General features: G+C 41.4%; 1 protein-coding gene across 7 annotated transcripts in view; it reads left to right on the forward strand.

The window, feature by feature from the left end:
- The window catches only part of SFMBT2 (Scm like with four mbt domains 2), a 563685-nt gene that overhangs the window by 529536 nt on the left and 18177 nt on the right, over nucleotides 1-15972 (forward strand). For all 7 annotated transcript variants that reach the window (XM_029615682.1, XM_029615688.1, XM_029615685.1 and 4 more), the window contains one exon: nucleotides 7737-7906. In XM_029615682.1, coding sequence (XP_029471542.1) covers nucleotides 7737-7906 — 170 coding nt within the window. The remainder of the gene's footprint in view (nucleotides 1-7736; nucleotides 7907-15972) is intronic.

A 15972-nucleotide genomic window follows, 5' to 3' on the forward strand; every position in this document is an offset into this window, starting at 1 on the left:
CGTCCCTGATTAACCAAGACGACCATGGTATGCGGACATGTGAAGCCTACTTGCGGGAGACCCGATGGTCCATGTAGTTCCATCTTGATTCTCTCTTACGGTCTGACCGTTGAGAGGCCCAACCTGAAGAATCGCAGTTACACAAAGGCCGTGATTGACACTCTGCTCCCAGCGCGCAAGGTCTCCACATTCCTGTCTTACATACGGATCTGGAGAGTATCCAAAGACTGGTGTAAGAATCGCGGGATTCTCCCGCGGACAGCCAAAATCCCATGATCCTGGAGTTCCTGTGGGATGGTATAAAGAAGGGGTTGTCACTCAACTCCCTAAAGGTCCAACTTGCCTCACTGACCGGCTTCACTGCCGAAGTAGACGGCATCAGACTGGCAACCCATCCAGATGTGTCCCGCTCCCGGAAAGGGGTTAAACAACCCGACTACCCCTAAAGTGGCCGGTACCTCTATGGAATCTCTACCTAGACGAGACTTCCTGCAGACCAACTCGTGGTCTGCCACCATGCCTCTTAACATTGAAGACTGCATCCATAGGGGTTCATCTCGTTGCATCTCCGAACTTCAGGCACTATTCAGTCGGGAACCGTCCTTAGGTTCACGACTAGAACCATACAACTGCGTACAGTCTCCTCCGTCTTACTGAAAGTGGTTTCCCAGTTGCACGTAAACCAGACCATTTCGAGACCATCTTCAGATGAGCATAAGGACTCTGAAGAGTCCACCTCCTTCATCATCTAAATGTCGACAGACTCCTAGTCAGATACCTGAAAAGATTGGGACCTATGCGCAAAACTGACCACCTGTTCATTCTTCACAGCAGGAAGGAACAAGGGAAAGCGGCATCGCGGGCGACCATAGCCCACTGGATCAACAAAGTAATTAATGCAGCATACATAGAAGCAGGAAAACCATTACCTCTACATGTCAAGGTGCATTCTACAAGGGCCCAGGCAGTCTCCTGGGCTGAAACCAAACCATTTTCGCCAACCGAGATCTGTCGGGTGGTGACATGGTCCTCCCTACACACTTTCTCCAGGTTCTACTGCCTGGATGTTCAGGCCAGGGAGGACACAGCTTTCGCAAGGGCAGCACTAAGTGGGCCACGGGCAGCCTCCCACCTTGTAGGGGTGTAGCTTTTGTACATCCCATTGGTCCTGAGTCCAACTGGCTACACACTAGGAAATGGAGACATTATTTACCTAATAATTTTGTTTTCCTTAGTGTAGACAGATGGACTCAGCATCCCACCCATGGCTGCTCCAGAAATCAAGAACCTCGGATATCAAATCTCGAGACTGAGCAAATACGGGTAAGCCATGGCCTACGTCTATTTCAAGACACCCGCAGCTGCCAGGTGTCGTCGTTTATTGTTTGAGTGCACTGGCAGCCTCCAGTTTCAACATTTTTTATATATATATTTATATATTTTTATATATATATATAATCAGTTGAACCAATTCAAGGTTAATCAAGTGTAATCAAGTATTAACCAACATATATCCACACTGGATTTTCGAAGAGAATACTGAAGAACTAAGCATGCTGCACGGATATATGTAGGCTGACGTCAGCTTTGAAATCTGACTCCGTCTCCCATCTGCTATCAGGAGAGCACAATACCCATAGGTCCTGAGTCCATCTGTCTACACTAAGGAAAACAAAATTATCAGGTAAGTAATTTCTCCAATCATAATAGTAAAATAATATTCATAAAAAGAATATTTCAAATCAGTTAATGAATAGAATATCCACAATTTCCCAAACATCAATAAAATATTTCAAAAAATCCAATGTTCTATTCCCCCCCTCAAAAAAAAATATTTCAAAAGAGCATAAACATTAAATTACATCCAGTAATTAAAACTAATAAGAATTAAAAAATCTCCTGTTCTCCATACCTGGGATCTTCTGATTTCTAGCCACCCTGAGACTGTCGTGGATTGGGGGAAGTAGGATTGCACAAATTTTATCTCCTCTCTCACACACAGGCACAATTCATTCTCTCTCACATTCCCTCTCTTTCACACACACAAGCTCCCTCACCCTCACAAATTCATTATGCGTGTGTGAGCATGCCTTTGAGAGCCTATATATGACTGACAGGCTCTCACAGGCACACAGGTTCTCACTCACTCATACACACATACAAGCTCACACACAGACACACATGCCCTCCTGTTGTCATCCAGGCTCGTGTATTGGTGTTTTCGATTTCTCCTGTTGTCATCAGGCCATGGTGGGATGAGCTCCACCATAGCACCATGAGCTTCCTGTTGTCTTCAGGCCTTGGTGGGATGAGCTCTACCATGGCTCATCGACTGCTTGGGGAGGGAGCGGAGGCTTGAGCCCTCGATGGAAAAATTGGGCGCACGAATGTAAATAAAGGGAACACTGGCCTCATTTTCAGCTGCCAGCAGGTTGAGCTCTGCCAGTGGCTGCCAGCCTCTCTCCTCCTTCAGCCGCCGGCGGGGTTAGGCTCTGCCGGCAGCCCCGCAGCCTCTCCTGCTGCCAATGACCTGCCGCTCCTCCCCCCCAGGGTGAGCCCCTCATTCAAATGCATGGTATGCACACCCAGTAACGCCAGGCCTGCCTCCCTGTACTAAGCTCCAACTCTAATTGTCACCTTTCCTAGCCTTTGCTACTACTTTCTATCCTAAGACAATCTCCCATTTGTCAGCCACACAAGCTTGACCACCTGCAGGATGTTGAGCCTTATCCTTTTTGCTGTCACCTTGCACCTCCCCCCATTTATATCTGAGAATTACCTAAGCCCTCGCGCCTCTCCATACCAAGTAGCCTTGCCTGCTCTCCTTGAGTGCTTGATGCAACTGTATCACTACTCAGTTTAAGTTTTGCCAACTGCCCCTTTTGGCTGTCTGCTTTTCTTGATTGATAGGCATATGTGTTTCTCCATGGACAAACAGGACAAGGATCAGCCACACAAGTGGGTGATAGCATCTGATGGCATTAAGACAGCAGATCTCTTTCGGGTTTTTCTGAGCATGAATGGGCATTCCTGTGCAGGTTTGCAAGTCACCTCAGTCTTCTTTCTTATTCTAATGTGAAAGGGCAGTTTTTTAATTCTTCCTACCTGTAGCCACTCATTCAGGTAATTTTTTTTACTATTGTGTTACATTTTTGGTTATTTTTCCATTTCATAAGTCTTTTCTTAAAAATAAAGTTGACATTTTTTAAAAATTGAGTTTGATTTAGCTTCAGTGTTCTTCAGCATGGCAGACAACAATTTGGGGTTCAAAAGGTGTCCCCATTATTCTGTCAGACCACTATGCTTTCGCTGCCTAGGCCCTTCCCATGATGTGGCAAACTTTGCAGCCTGTGTTTGGAGGTTTCTAAGGTCCATAAGAACCAGAGACTTTGTTCAAGGATTTTCTTAAGTCCCTGCGGCCATCTACTTTGGCAATTAAACTGAAACATCCTTTGGCACAGAAGCCATTGCCTATTATAAATAAGGCACAGTCCTCTCATCGGGGCCAAGGCTTAGATAAGTTCTCCCACCACGTTGCTAAATGAGAAACAGGCAAGCTGCACATGACAAACAGTCCTTCAGTGCAGAGACCCCACTCCCTTTGGGCAGAATCCTTCTTGGTGTTATCCACCAGCAAGGACATGGTTCCATCTTTGGCGAAGAAGCCTTCTCAGCACTGAGAGTTTTTTGTTGACATAGAAGTATCAAATCATGCCTAGTCCTCTCCTAACCTAACAGTTTGGGTTCTTGAATCTGACAGTTCATCCACTAAAGTCCCTGCATCTAAAAAACCATTATGAAGAAGTGGATAGAATTTGTAACAAAAATGCCACCTCCTCTGCCTTTGGAGCAGATGTTTTCCATAGTAGAATCAGTAGCGACCTAAACAGAAAGTCCTCCCATCAAGCTAGGGAGGACATATCACAGGAAGAGCCTGAGTCTTTACCTAGGTCCCTGATATTTCACTCAGGCTTACCATTAAATCCTTTTCCTCAGCCTCCTAGAAATAAGTCACTTCCTGAAGGCCAGTGAAATTCCTTTCAGTTTCTATCAAGAGACAGAGCCTAAAGAGAACATATTTGACTTATTGAAGTTTACAGAACCTCCGAAACAAGTTTTAGCAATACCGGTACATAAGCTGTTACAGGAAACAAACGACAATGTGACACACTCCATTAACAACATTGCCAGTATCATGGAAACTGGATAGGAAATACAGAGGTCAATATTAAAAAGCCATTTAGACGGATAACTCACAAATTATCTACGTAGATGGTTAATATCACATACTCTGCTTCTTATCCGGCTAAATTGTGGCTGGATAACTACTTATCCAGCTATAATTTAGCTGTATAAAAAGGTGCATTCTGGGGAGAGGCTGAGATATCCAGCTAACTTAGCCAAGTACCGGGTATATACACTATGTTAGCCAGATAATTTTAGACCTGCTTCAGAGCTTGAGTGGCTGGATAACATACTATTTAACTAGATACCTCGAAAAGATATCTGGCTAAGTAGCACTGACATCACCAACTAAACGAAAGAAAAAGGTAAGCTGCACAGTCCTCTCTCCCCTAAAGGATAATACAAATCAGGCTGTGTATCCTAAACTCCCCCACCATCACCCCTAAACCTTTTTAAAGAGTAGCAAATTACCGGAATTTCTAGGCCAGGCCGCCATCCCAGTTTTACGATAAAACGAGATCAGCCTGCCTCCCCCCTTTCCCACCCACCCACAGGTACCTGCACCCCATACCCTCTGCCCATCCCTTCGATACTCCTTTCATCTCAGCTGGGAGGAAGGGACCCTCTGCCCCGCACCTGGCACTTCAAGTGGCACTGGAAGTGTAAGCTTACAGTTTTTCTTGCTGAATATATGGAACCAGTCATCTGGCTAACTTTAGCTGATAACTTGTCCACTCAAAAAGTTTAGCCTTCTCCAGAACATCAGAAGGATCAGTCAGAAATGGTGGAATCAGCTTCGAAAAAGGCAAAGAAATCCAAAAAACATTCCAGTAGCTCTCCTGACAAGGACTCTGCTTTGTAGACTGCACAGCTGAAAAAATGTATTTAATTCCATTTAAACAAAGAGAATGTGTGGCAAAAAATAATGCATTACTGTTCAATACATGTCCATCAGTTTATTAAATTTTGTGACAAATGAAGAGAACATGTTAATACAATGTGCACTTGTTATCTGAGCTTAAAACCTCTCATTAAAGAACCTGCTATATCCTGGAATCTAAATGTACTTCTGGATCAACTCATGAAGCCAGCATTCAGAGGTTTGGCAAAAGCAAAAGTTCCATTCTCGGATCCTTTTAAATTAGCTACATTCACAGGGATCATACCCTCCCTATACTTAAATTTTCTCTAAAAAAGTTGTTTTGAAATCTATACCAAAAGTTATCTTTCAATTCCATTTGAATCAATCCATGGTCTTGCCAGCATTTTATCTAAGGTCACACAAAAGCAGGCTCTTCACAGGTTGGATTGCAGAAGGCCTCTGTTAATCTACTTAGACAGAACCAAGTCAAGAAGAGTCTTACAAAACATCTTCACAGCTGTTTGTCACCTCCAACCCAGTCAAACAAGGTTCTGCACTTACAAAGAGAACTCTTTCAGCTTAGATATGTGATTGCATATCTTAGAGCCTCATGTTTCCCATAGACACAGTAAATTATAACCAGTCAGGACAGGCTCTTTAAAATAGACAGGACAAATCAGCCGCAGAATCCCACTTTTCTGCCCTTCGAGTTGGTTAGCTTACATCAAAGAGTGAAGGGACTCGGGTGGTGGTGGCTGCACGGGAATACTCACCTGAGTTTTTCTGAGCTCTCAGAGCACTTTTCCGTCTCTGTGCCATTGGGTGACATCATTCACCTGTGTGGTTGACTTGTTCTGCTGGCTACAGAGAACACCTATTACAGGCAAGCTACTTTACTTTCCATACCCAAACCAAAAACCAGATCCCCCATTTCTTCCCTGTGCCTGCCCGTACCATCAGCCTCAGTAGCTGTTTCAAACATGCTTGAACTCTGTCACGGTTTTGGCTACTTCTACCTCTGTTAGGCTATTCCAGGCATCCAGCACCCCTCAGCAGTATTTCTTCATTTTTGCTTTGCATCTCCCTCCTTCTAAATTTTCATTTTGGCTCCTTATCCCCTTTTCCCATGGGGCTGTCTTGTGCTTGAATGAAGTCTGCTAGATATTTATTTATTATTTACTTATTTATAAACATCTGATATGCTGCCTTACCAAGTCCGTCTCAAGCCAGATTAAATTCCAGTTGCAATCACAGTTTACAACCACAAGGGAACAAACATGAGGGAAAGAAAATAGATAAAATGTAGGAACTATGGGATTGAAGCGATAGGCATAAAAGGTCCAAGACCAGAGGAAGGCACCTGGTATAGGAGAAATAATACTGTTGAGGTTTAGTAGTCAGTGATAGAAGGAAGTGTGTGTTGAACTCTTTGTCCAAGTCTTTGGCATAGAATCTAGGGAAATGTTTCTAGCATATACCTTCTATACTCCAGTGAGTACTCTTTGAGTTCCTTAATCCTCCCTGTGTAGGAATTGTAGCCCTCCTGTGCTCTGAACAGAGTATTTGAGGTAAGGTCTCACTAGTGGCATGTATAAGAGCGATATTACCTGTTGCACCTGAGAGAGAGGGGCTGATTGGGAAAGGTTGGAATGATGGGGATAATTGTTTATGTTGATTATTATATTGCATTTAGTTTTGTATATTATATACTGATTTTGTATTTTTATCATTTTTATTATTTATTTATTGAATTTTGAATTTTTTTTATTGTAAGCCACATTGGTCAGTCTTGCTAGACTGAAAGGGCAGGATATTAAATGTGAAGAGAAATGGAGAATTTGTTCTGCTGGCAATAGCCCCTCTTTATACCTGAGCATGCTGTTCTGTCATTATCTTTTTCTGTCAGAGAGCAAACATAAAAAAGCGAGAGAAAGCACCACTTAATACAGTAAAAGCAGCTCGAGTATGAGGTAAAACTGTGACAGTATTTTAAAATTTAGCAAAAGTGGAGAGTCATAAAAGCAGTTTGGATCAGCTGTGTCCTATCCAAATCCTGGCAGCATCTAGGTTCCTGTGCTTCTCTTTTGTGAAGTGATCAAGGTATTGTAAACTGTGCTCATGCTGAATGCCTACAATATATTAATACATATTTATGGAAAGAATGGAAAATACTAGATCTTATAGCCCCAGGCTAGTGATAGCCCACTGGCACAATAAAACTTGCTGCAATGTTAAATCACTTGCAGACTAAGGCACAGGGAAGAAAAGAGAGTGAGGTCAGCACAGAGACCTCTGGGCAAGTTGCATTTCTCCCAAAGGTCAAGCAGATTCCAACCTAACTTTCTCAGATTTAAAGAAGCCTAGAGGTGAGCCCCGAAGCTACAATATATCTCCAGAGGTTAATTCACTGACATTGTTCCTATCTGAAGCCGTTTTGTAATAAGAGAAGGCCCCAAAAACAGAAGTAGGCATTGCATGTTTCTGCTGCAAAAGTAATTCTTATTTTAGGGCATGATCATCTCCGAGAGAAAAGCTGTCTGCAGCCTATAATTAAACTAAGCCCAAAATAATTGACTGCTTCATCATATGAGTCATTAGTTCTTCCTTCTGTTTATGTGACATTTTGAATTCTGTCACAAAATAAATTGAGCTTTTCTTATTTTATTCCTTCTAATGTTCTTTACTTCAGCCTACTACTATGGAAAAAGAAGGAAAATCATTAAGCCAGCAATTGGAGAAAATAACATTGAAAGTGGACAGAACAAGCCAACAAGGCGTAGGAAAAAGCGAAAATCTATCTTTGTGCAGAAGAAAAGGCGATCTTCGGCGGTGGAGCTCACGCCTGCAGAATCAGCAGAGGTAAAATATAAAGCAGCAGCTCCCAGCATTGTTAAGCAGCAAGGAACATAGAGATACTGAACCACATCACAAGCCCTCAATAACTCAAGAGTATAGTGTGTGGCCTGGCACCTTATTATATCGTATGCAAAACTATTCTGTATCAACAGAAAAAAATCCTTATTCTCTGGATTAGGAGGCAGCCAGCTAACCAAATCATTCAATTGCTGGGGCAATTTTGAATAGCCCACAGCATTGCAAGTGTGCCCGTTCTAAAAGTGCCTTGCACGTTTCCACCTGCTGTTTCTGCGGGTGGCTGATTGGGGGCCAAACAATGGAAAGTGCATGTGCCCACGCTGTTTACTCTGCCACCCTAAACACACCACCCAGGAACATCTCTTTGATATGGCTAAAAGTAGGCCTGTTTCTGAGGGGGCAGCTACCCAGGTAAAGCGCTCTGAAAATGTGTGCTCCTTGTTCCTAGCCTATGTCAAAACCTCAGACCAGTCCACTGTGCAAGAAGTAACTTGTTTCCTATCTGATTTTAAGCCCAGTTTTAAAAGGTTTGAAGAGTACCTACAGATTACAAAATTGACTATCTCTTGAACAAGAAACAGACATTTAGAACATTCATAAAGCGATATTGGCCTAACTTGAAGTTTAATAATGTGATTACTGCAGTGTCCTGCCTTTTTTGTAAGTTTTTTGATTTATGAGGTGATAATTACAGTTGAAGATTACTACATCTTTATTATAAATTTATATACTACTAAATGCTGTAGCCCAGAGCGGTTTACAATTTGAATGCACCTAATAGTTATGCAAACACAGTAAAACAAACACTAAAATATGAAAGCTATATTTCAAGCTCATCACTACATTCTATAAGCTACTAATATATTTATTTATTATATTTTTATACCGTTTATCTCAAATCTAAACGGTTTACATCATTGATACATCTCATACAATAAAAATCAAAAGCTAGCTCACATAAATAGGTTTTGAGCATTCCTTTAAAAGGTTTTGTACATGTAGTGAGGTGCAGAGCTTGCAGTAAAGAGTTCCACAGAAAATGCGCACCCCTGTTCCTCCACCAGACACACTGATGGGACTCCCAGTAAACCGAGGAACGCGGGGCTCGGGCAGGATTGTAAACCAAGGAAATGAATGTAGTGATATGAATGTAGTAATAACTTTACTTTCTACCTTGATGTTAATTGGTTTCCCCTCAGTTACATTGTAAACCGGTACGATAAGACCTAGTCTTGAGCATCGGTATAGTAAAAGAAATTAAATAAATAAATAGTGTCAAGAGTTTGTGAACTAACATGTAGTTCAGTGATTTTTATCACAGAAGTACAAATTTCTGAGATAAAAATCACTTACAGCAAAATGTATATTACATTTACATGTACTGCTGTGGTGCCAACAAGAAAACGGTGCAAAAAACCCCACTTGGAACCCGTGTGGTATTAGACCTATTATAATGCATGTCATCTTGGTCTCCATTGTTTAATGATAGGTAATTTTTGTACTGTGTATATAACATGCTATTTTGCACCATTTTTGCTATACATCAGCGAGAACACGTTCCAGTGAAGTGTTACCATCCATGTTCCAAATAACACAAGAGGAGGAAAATGAATTTTAGCCCACTCCTGGGAGTTCTTGGCTATTACTTTTTGCATAATTTAAATAGCTTTTAAAGAGGATTAAAAATGGCAAAATAATTCCTAGCAAGTGAAATGGTAACACTGCATTAGCATGAACGGCCAGATGAGTTTTTCCTATAGAGACAAAATAGGAAAATCCTGTCGTGCATATGCTCCTAAATTTGATAATAATTTCATAAAAACTTCTGAAAAAATGTGTAAAATTTAGCATTTCTGCAGTACAAAAAGGTTTACAAGCTCTCCACACATGTGACCAGAAAGCACAAGCAGCCTGTACTGCTTTTTCCATACTTAGTATTTCTGGCCTGCCATGGTGAACTTGTCTTGTATAATTTGTAAGCTGTGAAGCTTGACTTTTGAGAGATATAAATTATTTGTCTGCTTGACGAGAAGTTTTCACAAGTGCAGCAGCTGCAAACCTGTTGAAAATCTGGCATCCCCAGTCTTGTCTCAAGCCATAGTACTGCAGCATAGGAGATTCAAATTCAGCTGTGCCATCTGTCATAGCTAACCTGGTTGCTTCATACAAGTGGTGAGCTCAGGCCTGGAGCAGGAAGCAAGAAGACAGCCAGCAGGGAACATTACAGTAGTGGCAAATGAACATTATTGTGGGTGCCCTCTCAGAGGAGACAGCAATTGGGGCAGTGGGGTCCCTTCTCAGACATACTGTCTTGTCTGAGGAGGGAGAAGCCAAGATGATGGGAGTAAAGGGGAGAATATGATAAAAAGAAAAGAAAAATTTGAAATACATTGAAAATACTGAAGGAAATTATGACCAGATGAAAGGATGGGCTACTTTTATTTCATTTGACAAAGTACCTCATGAGAGACTCTTGAGGAAATTAAAAAGTCATAGGATAGGAGGCAGTGTTCTATTGTGGATTGAGAATTAGTTAGAAGATAGAAAACAGAGAGTAGAGCTAAATGGTAAATTTTCTCATTGGAGAAAGGTGACTAGCAAAGAGGGATCAGTGCTGGGATCACTTCTGTTTAACATATTTGTAAATTACCTACCCACTGCTATTAATTGCATCAATAACATGGGATCTTCTTGGTGTTTGGGTACTTGCCAGGTTCTTATGGCCTGGATTGGCCTCTGTTGGAAACAGGATGCTGGGCTTCTTGGACTTGAGGGACTTGGTCTGACCCAGCATGGCAAGTTCTTATGGGAATAACGAGTGAAATAGTCAAATTTGCTGATAATACAAAATTATTCAAAGTTGTTAAATCACAAGAGGACTGTGAGAAATTGTAAGAGGACCCTGGGAGACTGGGCTTCCAGATGGATGTCTCAAAGAATATATCTTTCCAAAACTCTCACCCATTTGTTGAGGTGGTGGACTCAACCAGTAAATCTTCTTTGTGTTCAACCCTATTATCCTCTGCAGACATAGCAAATATTAACCATGGATGCTGCTGTCCGTGGCTGGGGAGCCCATCTTAACACTGTTTGCTGACAAGGGACTTGGTTCACACAGAAGCAGAGACTATGTATAAAAAAGGTTCCAGAATTAAGAGCCATTTTCAAAGCTCTCCTAATATTTGAGCCATGATCAAAGGTTCCAAACAGACAGCTAGCAGTAAACTACATAAACAAGCAAGGAGGAACAGGATCCTTAAAACTATGCCAAGAAACATGCAGGATCTGGAATTAGGCAATCTTAAGGAAAATGCATTTGAATGTTGTTGATCTCCCAGGCGGAAAAAATATCTTAGCGGATTCTTTAGGTCGTCGTCTGCAGCCTCATGAATGGTCTCTCCATCCCAGTGCAATTCAGTTCCTCTTTTCGCTCTAGGCTATGCCACAAGTAGGCTTCTTTGCAGCCCTGTTCAACTAAAAACTTCCCTTATACTACTTGAAAAAACCAGCACCCATTGCCCTAGCATCAGTTACTTTTGTACTCCCATGGGGGCAACAGCCTAATGTATGCCTTTCTACCTAACAGGCCGATACAGTACAGTGCGCTCCGACGGAGCGCACTGTTAGCCTGCTATTGGACGCACGTTTTCCCTTACCCCTTATTCAGTAAGGGGAGGAAAACGCGCGTCCAACCCGCAGCACCTAATAGCGCCCTCAACATGCAAATGCATGTTGATGGCCCTATTAGGTATGCGCATGGGATACAGAAAGTAAAATGTGCAGCCAAGCCGCACATTTTACTTTCAGAAATTAGCGCCGACCCAAAGGTCAGCGCTAATTTCTTCCGGCACCGGGAAAGTGCACAGAAAACCAGTGAAAACTGCTTTTCTGTGCACCCTCCGACTTAATATCATAGCGATATTAAGTCGGAGGTCCCGAAGAGTAAAAAAAAAAAAATTTGAATTCGGCCCACGGCTGTCGGGCCGAAAACCGGACGCTCAATTTTGCCGGCATCCGGTTTCCGAGCCCGTGGCTGTCAGCGGGCTCGAGAACCGACGCCGGCAAAATTGAGCATCAGCTGTCAAACCCGCTGACAGCCACCGCTCCTGTCAAAAGGGAGGCGCTAGGGACGCGCTAGTGTCCCTAGCGCCTCCTTTTACCCGGATCTACCGCCGGACCTAATTTAAATACTGAATCGCACGCACCGGCAAGTGGGCATTCGCCCGCTCTCCCGCAGACTTTACTGTATCGGCCCATAAGAAAAGACAAAAGGGGGATGATCCTAATCAGGCATGGTTTCTATAACTTCAAAGTCTAGCAGCTGCTTGACCAGTTTTACTACTTTGTTTTTATCATAAGGGTAGATCTCCTCCAGATATTGAAGCTCATTCAGTAATGCTTCATGGAATTAAAATTACAGTAAGAGATCTGGGAGTGATTTTTTACCCTCTTTTGAGTTTCTCATCACAATTAAAATCAGTATTGAGAGTTGGATTCTTTAGATTACGTTCCTTATGCCATATTAGATATATCTTTGATCAAAACAATTTCCGTACCATAGTACATTTTTCTATCGTCAGTAGATTATTGTAATGCCCTATGTATCTAGGGTTACCTACCTTTATTTACTGTATCCTAAGGATTTTGCAAAACTCAGTAGCTCAGTTAGCAATGAGAGGTTTGCCCTGGGACCACATCAGCCTGTTATTACAAAAATTGCATTGACTTCCTCCTCAACAGCAAATTCAGTTTAAAATTTTGGTCTTCATTTTTAAATCTTTGAAAATGTCTGCTCCCATTTCTTTGGCTGGGCTTTTGAAACCTTATACTCCCACTAGGACTCTCTGTTCTCAGGACTTGGGCCTCGTAGAAGTTCCCTCCATTAAGTCCGCCTATTTAAAAGAAACTAGGGTGTAGGGTTTTCCATCATTATGGAACTCTCCACCTAATCACAGTAATAGGTAGTATAGCGCTGGTTATGTTCATGGAACCTTGTCTTACAGAGCTCAATCGAAGAAACTTAACAAAGAATTCATTTTAACATATTCATTGTTTATTCACAGTTGCTTGAAGAGAACAGATTTTTGGTCCCTCGACATGGACCGTGTTTCGCCACATGGGCTGCGTCAGGAGCGCAAAGGATGAGCGGTAAGGCCAGTTATGTAGGAGTGATGAATAGGTAGAAGAGCCCTGCAGAGGAGTCAGATGAGCTTATAACAGTTAATAGGGAGTGCAGCAGCATCTCTTGAAGATAATTGACTGCATAGCCGTCATGAATTTGCCTTTGTTTGGAACCACTCGTTAGCGCCCCAGTACTTTGCATTTAATCCGGAAAATAATTATCTTCAAGAGACGCTGCTGCACTCCCTATTAACTGTTATAAGCTCATCTGACTCCTCTGCAGGGCTCTTCTACCTATTCATCACTCCTACATAACTGGCCTTACCGCTCATCCTTTGCGCTCCTGACGCAGCCCATGTGGCGAAACACGGTCCATGTCGAGGGACCAAAAATCTGTTCTCTTCAAGCAACTGTGAATAAACAATGAATATGTTAAAATTAATTCTTTAAGTTTCTTCGATTGAGCTCTGTAAGACAAGGTTCCATGAACATAACCAGCGCTATACTACCTACTACTGTGGTCTGTACCTATTACTGTATACCACTCATCGTCTCCACTCCCCATTAGCTTTTGCTACTCTTTACCTAATGCCATCAGAGCTATTAATGATATACAAATTTTCCACAAACAGGTTAAAGCTCTTTTATTTCAAAAGGCATTAAGGAAATCTTGCCATAGTTAGGAGTGTTTTATTTTGTGTATGAACATGTTTTTTTCTTTTATAATGTTATTTTTTTTAGTGTTTTGTTTGTTTTTTAAGTTGTATGTATATTTGCTGTATCTTTTTAATGTATTGTAACTGCTTAGTACAACTGATTTGCTATAAACAAGCTATAAATATTTTGAATAAATATTAAAAATATTCCAAGTTCTCTTCACACAATATAATGAGATGCTTCTTCACCCCAACCTTCAGTATCTAGCACAAACAGCATGGATAGTGAAAGCAAAGTAGTGCAGGTGATGCCCTTAATTTTAGAGGGAAAAGAGGTAATTATAGCCGCAAGAAGGCCTTCTAGCAGATGTTCTACAACTTTAAATGGAAAAGGTTTTTATTTGGTGTATATCTCTGAAGGAGAATCCATTCAATTGCGTGACTTTAACACTACTTTGATTTTATTTATTTATTTATTTATTTTAAGTTTTTCTATACCGGCATTCGCGATGAGTATCGCATCATGTCGGTTTACAATTAACAAGTGAAGAGGTAACAAGAGGTCATAAATAACAATAAATAACATAAATTAAAAAGGTAGTAGTAATAGTAACAATATACAAGTGAAAGTTAAGGGTTGCAGTTACAATAAAACAAGGTAGTAATATAACTTGGAACAGAGAAAAGAAGCTGGGGTTTTTAACTAGATACATATGATACATATATGCATATCAATGCATTTGAGGTAATAACGAATTGCCCTAATGCTGTGGAGTTAATTGCTATGTTAAGGTAAAGTCAGAGTGATTAGTCAAAGACTGATTAAGGTTCAGTTTAGGTCAGGAAATGCTTTCATAAAAAGCCATGTTTTGAGTCTTTTCCTGAAAGTGGGGAGGCAGGGTTCCTGTCGCAAATCTGGTGGGATGGAGTTCCACAGTGATGGTCCTGCGGTGGAGAAAGCCCTGTCTCTGGCTGTTATGTGTCGCATGGTTTTGGAATGTGGTATTTGTAAGGATTCTTTGTAGGACTCTCTGATTGGTCTATTTGAAGTAAATTTTTTGAGAGGAATTTGAAGGTTGAGCTGAGAGTGTTGATGTATGGTTTTGTAGATAATGGTTATGGACTTATAAATAATTCTGTAGTGAATTGGCAGCCAATGTAAGTCTTTGAGAATTGGTGATATGTGATCTCTTCTCCGGGTGTTTGTTAATATTCTTGCAGCCGTGTTTTGAACCATCTGAATGGGTTTAGTGTGAGAAGAGGGAAGACCTAATAGTAAAGAGTTGCAGTAATCTAGTTTAGCGAATATTATTGATTGAAGAATTGATCTGTAGTCTTGAAAGTGAAACAGTGGTCTTATTCTTTTTAAGACTTGGAGTTTATAGAAACAGTCCTTAGTAGTTTGATTTATGAATGATTTAAGGTTTAGCTTATTATCAAAGATAGCTCCTAGGTTTCTTACTTGTGGGGTTTGTAAATTCGGTGGTGGATTTGTGTCTGTATTACTGTTTTCGGTGGAAATTAGGAGGAGTTCGCTTTTTGAAGAGTTTAGTATTAGATTTAGGTTGGAGAGGAGTCCGTCAATTTTTTGAAGACAAGATTCCCAGAATTCAAGAGTTTTAGTATAGGATTCTTTGATGGGGATGACTATCTGGACGTCATCTGCATATAGATAGTGTTTAAGGTTTAACTTGTTTAGAAGTTGGCAAAGAGGGAGCAGGTAGATATTAAAGAGCGTTGGTGAGAGGGAGGAGCCCTGCGGAACTCCTGAAGAGGAAGCGTAGTGCTGAGATTCTTCGTTGTGTAGTTTAACTTTGTATTTTCTGTTCCCTAAGTACGATTTGAACCACGATAGAGCTGTTCCTGTTATTCCAATATTTGCTAATTGAATTAGTAAGATGGAGTGGTTAACCGTATCAAAGGCAGCTGAGAGGTCCAGGAGGATTAGCAAGTAAGCTTGACCTTTATCCAGGCCCATGATAAGGTAGTCAGTCAGGGAGATTAGTAGTGATTCTGTACTTAAGGATTTCCTGAAACCATATTGGGTCGGGAACAGAATTTTATGTTCTTCGAGGTAGTCTGATAGTCTGGAGTTAACCAATTTTTCCATTACCTTGGCTATGAACGGGAGATTTGATATAGGACGGAAATTGGTGGGATCATTGGGGTTTAAGTTAGGTTTTTTTTAAGAGCGGTTTGATGGATGCAATTTTCAGGTCGTCAGGATAGATTCCTTGTGCTAGTGAACAGTTAATGATGTCTGTCAGAGCGGTA

This window comes from Rhinatrema bivittatum, chromosome 9 (genome assembly GCF_901001135.1).
Source record: "Rhinatrema bivittatum chromosome 9, aRhiBiv1.1, whole genome shotgun sequence".
Taxonomy (NCBI): Eukaryota; Metazoa; Chordata; class Amphibia; order Gymnophiona; family Rhinatrematidae; genus Rhinatrema; species Rhinatrema bivittatum.